The sequence below is a fragment of the Amia ocellicauda genome, chromosome 10 (genome assembly GCF_036373705.1).
Source record: "Amia ocellicauda isolate fAmiCal2 chromosome 10, fAmiCal2.hap1, whole genome shotgun sequence".
NCBI classification, from domain to species: Eukaryota; Metazoa; Chordata; class Actinopteri; order Amiiformes; family Amiidae; genus Amia; species Amia ocellicauda.
The window spans coordinates 22,822,855-22,831,100 of NC_089859.1; the positions used below are offsets into that span (position 1 = coordinate 22,822,855).

Consider the following 8,246-nt stretch of genomic DNA (forward strand, 5'->3'; position numbering starts at 1 on the left):
CTGTCAAAGAGTTTCTGTCCTGTTTGGTAGATAAGGCAGCAGGATGTCGGGTGACTTCTCTTTAACCTTGACATTTACACTGTCAGGTTTGTATTTTTATCTCCTCCGTTGACTGACTTTCTGTGTGTGTTTTGTCTCGGGTTCGATGTTATTTTTTGCTCAGTACTGCATGCTCTTCCCACTTACCGTGTCCACCAGTGGGTTTCATTCCACCTCCAGTTTTTTTTAAATTAAAGGTCATATCTATATTAAAGCCTTTCAGATTGACTGTAGCAATATTGAAAGACTGTATCCGTTCAATTATTTCCACTGACACTGTTGTTGAGACCGTGCTACGAAAAGCCCATTTAGGTACATCTGTTCTCCCAGTGTACATTAAAGTGTGAATATGACACCGTAGTCTGCCAGTGCATGTACCTGTTAACTTAATCAGATGTGCTTTTGCTAGATTATTTTGTAAAACTATCATTTGGAATATTTTCTGTGAAACGCACTATTTTTCATGCCAGAAATATACTACCCACTTCCACAGACATCAATAAACAGAAGAGTCAGTAAGAGCATGGTGTTAAGTAGGGCTTCTAAGAATGAAAAACACAAGCGAACGTTTAGGAGTGTGTTGTTTTTGCTTCTCTGCTTATCTACAAAGTATGGTGTCACAATGGCGAACACAGAAACAAATCAATACCTCCCAATTCTTTCTTTCGTTTATTTTATTTTTGTACGAAGCTCTTATATAAAAATATCTCATTCATAAATTATAAATTTGTACAGGCTTTAATATTCAATCGATCATGTGTATTGTCAACGACGTCTTGTCCGAGCATTCAAGATTCCTATGACTATATTTTTGGAAGTTACATTTGTATTCGCATTCCGTTGTGTACAATAATTCGGGGTGCTACACACAAACACGGGCTGAGAGACCTGTAAAGCCATTCACATGCCTTTTTGTGCATTCCATATCATCTGTGTCTTCCATCCATTTAAGAAAAAAAGAGAGAGGAGGAAAAAATAGCAGGAAACGCTGCAGATCAATATGCTAAAAGTCTTCCAAAGATCTTGGATTTGTTTTGTATCTGAAAAGCTTTGGTCCAGAGGTAGAATATCCACAACAATCAGTTTCCACTTTAAGAAGCTAAACTCTTTGTTGGCGTGACACTTTGCATCGATTACAGCAGTCCAGGAGTCGATTACAACCAATTTAAGATGCCTGTCCTTCTTCCCCGGTTTCCCTTTCTGTGATCTCCACCGTTTCAGGAGACGGAAATTGAGCTGAGCTCCATTAGGGTGGAGGTGACGTCTTTCCATTGTGGACAATCAGAGGAATCCCATTGTTTAAATTATCCGGTAACTCCTGTTGAAGCAGAATACACCAGCCATTAAATACTTATCCGAACAACAGAAAGGCACCGTTGTCGCCCCCCAGGTGTAAGTCTGTTTGGCTGTAGGGTCATGTGTTTATCAGTGTAATGGTTCTGTCCCCCTGTTACATGCAATCACTATAATTAAGAATATTTCCCCAGTTTCCAGCCTCTATGATCGTACAGACATTAAATACTATAAAGCATAGTGTGAATCTAGCTTCAATCAATATCCTGCCTTAAGATTATTGTTTTTATGTAATAGGGTGTAGGTCTGAACTCTTCTTTAACTATGAGACATGACCTCTTTTCCAGCTCGCATGCATCCTGATAAATGTATACATAGAAATGGAAAACCTTTCAACCAATGGCATCTCAGGCAAAAATGACTTCACTACATGTCAAGAAAACAAAACTGTAATCGAATGTCTATTGTATATGCGTAAAATGTTTTTTAACAACCCAGTCCATTTTATAAACCAGTTAGTCTTTGGTTTCAGGACCCTTTTCAGATCTGTTTGTAATATTAATAACAATAAAGCAGGACGCACTTTCTCGGTCATCTCGTGGGAGTGGTGTAGAGAGTGCTCCCTCTCCAGGAACATCCTCTGCTGTTCGTTGCTGGCGAGGCGACACGTGAGCCAGGCGGACAGCGTGCAGCCCCCGATGCCCAGGCAGGCCAGCGCCATGGCGGCCAGGTGCAGGGAGTACAACGCCGTGGACTTCTTCACCAGCGCGCGCACGAACTGGAAGTTCAGGATGCCTCCGATCAGGCCGCAGATACAGCAGGCTGAAAATAATATCATCTGTCAGCCAGAAAACAAGACAAAAGAAGAGAGCGAAAACAAGTTTACAAATTCAGGTGTTAAATTGGGCTGTTGTTGCTGCCCGCTTTTCTCAAAGATCACTTATCCACATTCATTCTCATTATTTATACATTTCCACAACCCTAACCGTGACTGTGGGTCCTCGTGCTGTTTTTCCTTACATTTGCATTGTTTTTGTGTGTGTTTTGTTTGCTCAGATTTAAAACATAAGAAAGTTTACAAACGAGAGGAGGCCATTTGACACATCATGCTCGTTTGGTGTCCATTAATAACTAAGTGATGCAAGGATCCTATCCAGTCTAATTTTGAATGTTCCCAAATTGTGTCTTCAGCCACATCGCTGGGGAGTTTGTTCAGATTGTGACGCCTCTCTGTGTGAAGAAGTGTCTCCTGTTTTCTGTCTTGAATGCCTTGAAGCCCAATTTCCATTTGTGTCCCGGGTGCGTGTGTCCCTGCTGATCTGGAAAAGCTCCTCTGGTTTGATGTGGTCGATGCCTTTCATGATTTTGAAGACTTGGATCAAGTCCCCACGTAGTCTCCTCTGTTCCAGGGTGAAAAGGTTCAGTTCCTCAGTCTCTCAGTAGGACATTCCCTTCAGACCTGGAATAAGTCTGGTTGCTCTCCTCTGAACTGCCTCTAGAGCAGCGATATCTTTCTTGAAGTGTGGAGCCCAGAACTGTCCACAGTATCCAGATGAGCTCTAACTAGTGCATTGTACAGTATGAACATCACTGCCCTTGTTCTCCATTCTACACTTTTGACAATATACCCTAACATCCTGTTTGTCTTTCTTATTGCTTCCCCACATTGTTTGGATGGAGAAAGTGAGGAGTCCACATAGACTCCTAGGTCTTTCTCATGCGTTACTTCATCTAGTTCTGTACCTCCCATAGTGTAATTATAGTGGAGATTTTTGTTACCTGCATGTATTACCTTGCACTTGTCCACATTGAATTTCATTTGATAGATAATGACTTTTCTACCAGACTCGATTCTCCTCTGATGAGCAGCCAGTATAGTAGAAATATAAGTGTATTTTCCTCGTGAAGAAAATAAAATAATGTAGGTATGAGATGTTTGGAGTGTGCTGTCCTTATTGCCTGTATGATGAAGCAGGTCAATTTGCCGAAAAATCTATCAAGTGACTCTATTTCGCTGCACATTTGTTACCTGCATTGAAACTTTCACAATATGGAACACCTGGAGCCCCAGAGTATTTTCTTTTTGGGTTTTTTCTTTGATGTTGACAGAAACCAAACCACTACAGCAAGAAGGATCTAGTTTCTAAAACGTCTGAGAGAAACTTTTTAGCCGAGTCCTGTTCGCAATCCTAATTTGATCACAGAGGAAAAGGTCTGATCTGGCAAGCCACGTCTCGGGATGGATTTCAGTTATTTATTGATTTGTCATTAAAACTCTCCAGTAAATGTAATGTTTGAAGGTCTAAAGGGGGTTAATTGAATCCCCTCTCTTATGCTAAGTATCGGAATAAACTGCTGCATATACTCCAAAGCCACCACTGTGAAAGAGCATTTGCTTGTTTCTTTTTTCCCTTCGTGTTAATATTGTTTAAAATGAGCAGTGCTGAAATCTTCTTTGATAGGAAACATTGAGCATTGAGCATTGTTACACGAGTGTTCACATCATGGTTTACACCAGCGTTCGTACTCACAATTAGTCCTGACTTCTTCTTGGCACAGATTACTCCACAGAGCCCACATATGAGAAACTGCAGAAGAAGAACAACAACACACAATAATAATAATTACATCAACAAATATCCACCGAACATAAACAGATTTGTGCTTTCTTGTACAGCTGCTTAATGGAGAAAAAAAGGAAAGTAACAAATAGGAAAGTAACATATTAAAAACACCTTTTAAATAAAATAAAGTAAAGCAACTCCTTATCAGAGCTTTGAGATTTGGCTGGGATCAGTAAGAGAAGTCACTCATTTATGAACTCCTAATTACCCCAGTGACAGAATAATCTGATGGGTGGTGATAATTGTGGATGACTGCACCGATCTTAGTGTGTTTGAGAGGGTCATACAGGGGGACAGCCCTGCTCTCCCCCAACCCTTCTCTTTGCTTCAGTAGTTGCCTCCCAAGTTTGTTTTTGGACAATTGCTCTCCCCTTCCCTAATTCAGGCTGATTGGGCAGTTGTCCTATAAGAAATCCACAGGGTCAGGGTGGGTTGCATCCTAATATTGCCTTCCTCAGCCTGCGCACGGAGCAGAGTGGATGGAGGAAGCCGGGCAAACTTTTATACAGCTTAGTTAGAAAATGTAAACTGATGAAAGGTATTCCGTTTTTTCTGCTCTCATCTTTCGTATGTAATAAGTGAGCCTTTCCACTTACAGAACTCCTTATTCTAGAATCTAGACTTAAACCCATCATTCCTTAGACTTCACAATCCTCAATGATTTCATTTTCCACAGTAAACTGAGAATTGTATGCAGTACATAATCATCTTTTCTTACTCAAGGTACCTGTTACTTTAATTTGAAATCGCAGGAGAAACCAGCACAGAGCAGGATTTGCAGACATTCCTGTACCTCTAATTTAAATGTTTAAATGTCATTCCGTGCATAGAATTGTATACACACACACACACACACACACACATTATATATATATATATATATATATATAATAAATTCTGTGTGTGTGTGTTGTGTGTATTGCAACTAGATATTTCAGTACAGTTGTGTACTTTTTCGTTTAATATGCGGCTGAAAAGTTCACATTGTAACGAAAATAAGGCAACATGCGGTTGAAAATGAATTTGTAATACCAGACTGAGTGACAGTTGTCCTCCTTCTTTAATTCTATGTGTTTCTTAATTATTTTACAATTTATTGGGGAAATATTTAACTACCAGAATTAGGCCTAAGACATTTTAACATTTTTTCTTTTTTTACTTAAAGCTGAAATCCAACGTTTTCCAACTTTAGTAAACCTAATGTCATATAATAATTTTCAAAATAAGAACCAGCTATATGAATAATACATGTATAACTTCATAACACAAAAGCATAATACATTTATGTTGCCATAAATCCTACATGGTGTGTGTGCCTCACCTTTTCTAAGCCTGCTTAGGAAGTTCATAACTACAATGCAGGTATCGGTTTACAGTACCTGCTTCCCTCATAGATTTTGTTATTGTCTGTGCTTTGTTTATTGATGTGTATTTGATTTTAGTTACATTTACGTGTATTGTCTTCTTTAAATACATGATATTCATATCTACAAAAATAAATAAAAACTCTTTGAATTGCACGTATCACAATAAGTAAATAACCATGCAGATGCACAGGAACGTCAAAAATGCACCACCCCTTTATAGGGTAAATTGCAAAGATTTGTATGTATTTATTTACGTTTTTCAGGCTAATTTCTTTAGACATTGATATTTGAACATATTTTCTTTCAACATCAACTCGGGTGGTCTGGTCTAGATTCCTGGTAAATTAGTGTTTATAGTATTAAAAGAAAAGTTGAGAAAGTTCAGCTCTAAAGTGGATGTTTATGTGTTGAACATCTGCAGAACGTCTACGAATTATCGCTGTCAATAACAATTAAAAACGATCATTGCTCATAGTTTTTTAATATTTCAAATTCTTGATTGCCAATTACTTCAGATTAGAATGGCGTTTTTATTTACAGGCATGCCACACATCACAATTTCACTTAATGGAACGAAAGGGATGCTGCAAGTTTAAAAGCATGCTTTGGGCAGTTTCAAACGGTGGATAGAAAAGAAAGTGAAATGTCTAACGTACACACACCCCGCTCCATACCGGAGAAGCATCTCCCAGCTGGGTCTTCTGTCCGCCCCTGACCTGGCTGATGCCCACCGCTCCCAGGGCGATGCTGGACACCCCGAGCCCTATCTCCAGCACAGAGAGCACCAACAGGCTCCAGATGATCTTTCTATTGGTGCACATCCTCTCTCGGGCATCATTCCTCCAGATGCAAGAAGAAAAGGATGCAAGAATCCCGCGGCTCGCCCCTCCGAGAGAGATGGCCTCAGATCATTAGCAACATCAATACGTTTCCCCAGGATAGAGAAGGCAGACAATCTTTGTGAAATCCCCCTACAAATCTCAATATTGTTTGAAAAATAAATCTGTACCCGGGCGTCAACAGATGTGCCGACACTGTGGACCCCTGCAAACCGAGATGCGTGTTATTTCCCCCTGAGGTGCCTGAGAGGAGTACCGGTGCTGTCCAGGGTGCTGCTCCTGCAGGCGATGCTTTTAACGACTTGAACAACGTCCCATCCACCCTGCATTGGCTCTTACTTGCAATCAGCTGGTGACATCAGGTTAATTCACCTGTGCATCTCTACATCCCTTTTTTTAAGGTCAGTTTTAGCTTTCCACCGTGTACTGCCGTTTGGCACACTGAGCGATGCGTGTCGCCCGCATTTCGAGCGACCTCAACGGTGTATGGGTAGCCAATAGGGCACGCCGCTCTTTTTTGGTTATTTTTTACATGCATCCAGGCACATTTGCCAAGCACATATGTTTAACTCCAGAAACGGAGTATACGCATCCCAATTCCCGAGCCTTGTGTGTCCCAGTTGTCCAACAAAACAGCAGTGCTTCTTGTTGCTTAACTTTTACAGTGCCTTTTCTTCTGCTGTCAGATGCACCCTCATTTGCAGTTTAACTGATGATATTGTCATTATCTTGTCTGCCTTGAATCCTTCGTCTGAGAGACCTTGGAGATCTTTATCTTGTGTCCGGTTTTGTCGCTATTAGAGTCTGTTCTCCCACACAGAGGAAGGGAAGTATTAAAATCCTCCCAACCTCTCACTGATAGCTCAGTGCGTTGCAATACCCCACGGGCAAGCACTAATCATTCATGCGCAACACGACACCACGAAATACAATTACTGTAGTATCTCATTTTCATGTTCTGCTTCTCCATTTCTAGGTTTCTCCTTTTTTAACACCCTCAACATATGTATAGTGTTTAAAAACTGACATTTTAATAACTAATTATACATAAAAGTTAATACACTACATTGTTGCGTGGTGTATGAAGAAAGGAGAACACAAGTTTGTGCTTTAAAATACTGATTACACTGTAAGTAAGTAGGCTATACATTTCCCAGTGTATAGCCTTTCTGTAAAGAATGCAATCTAAAATAAATGAACCAATAAAACGGTGTAGCTATTTGCTACAGCCACATACTTAATTTAATAATTTAATTAATCATTCCTAATACTTAATAGGAGTTTGTGGGATGGAATGGAATACTTTAGAAATTCTGGTATTGGACTCTCCCTGGTGTGCATACATTAATTTCTACTCTTTTTGCTTATTTTCCAATGAATCCGTTTGTTATCCGACCACTGCTTTCTAATCTGCCCCTTGTGCCTTTCAATCCCGGGTAGATTTATTGAAATGCCAATTATAAAGTGGTCACTAAACAGTTGGTCTGATATGAAGAAACCATTTACATGCAGAATGATCCAAAATAGTCAACTGGAATGGATTGGTCAGCCCTATATTCGACACTGTACTGTTTTAATAAAATGCTTTTGGGTACAGCTCTTGACATAATATATTTGATCATGAAGTAGTTATCACTTATAATTCAGTCCACTAGAATGAGGATGTGTCTATTCCTATATCAGTTCAAGGGGGGAATGCATGATTTTTGGATGTAGACTCAAACACATACACACAAGCTATACAATACTGTTGATATTGTTTTTATTCAGGTCATATTGTGTCTCAATGAAACTCATTGAAAGCAGTAAATACATGTCTTTATGTAGGGGAAAGCAAGAAACGCAAACGGAACCAGTTTCTATTTTTTTTCAATTTGGTGGAGACCACACAGGTGTTGGGATGCTGCAGTCACACACCTACACACGGACAACATAGCCCATACAGATCTCTGAGGACTATAATAAAATACAACGGCATGGCGTCTGGTCGAATCGTTGCAGACCCTGTCGCCAATCAGAGGCCTGTGGTATTCCTGGCTTCTCCAGCGATATGCAATACTTGTTGATGCAATCTTTTCCTTTAT

The 8,246-nt window shown here is 40.0% G+C and overlaps 1 protein-coding gene across 1 annotated transcript; it reads right to left on the minus strand.

Moving 5' to 3' along the window:
- Positions 1-709: 709 nt before the first annotated feature.
- On the minus strand, positions 710-6,952 carry LOC136759619 (transmembrane protein 196). The gene is made up of 4 exons (XM_066714602.1): positions 5,980-6,952; positions 3,864-3,920; positions 1,916-2,170; positions 710-1,357 (listed from the first exon to the last, which is right to left on the minus strand). Exons 1-4 carry the CDS (start codon positions 6,142-6,144, stop codon positions 1,286-1,288), a joined length of 549 nt encoding a protein of 182 aa, XP_066570699.1. The 5' UTR covers positions 6,145-6,952; the 3' UTR covers positions 710-1,285.
- Positions 6,953-8,246: the final 1,294 nt, after the last annotated feature.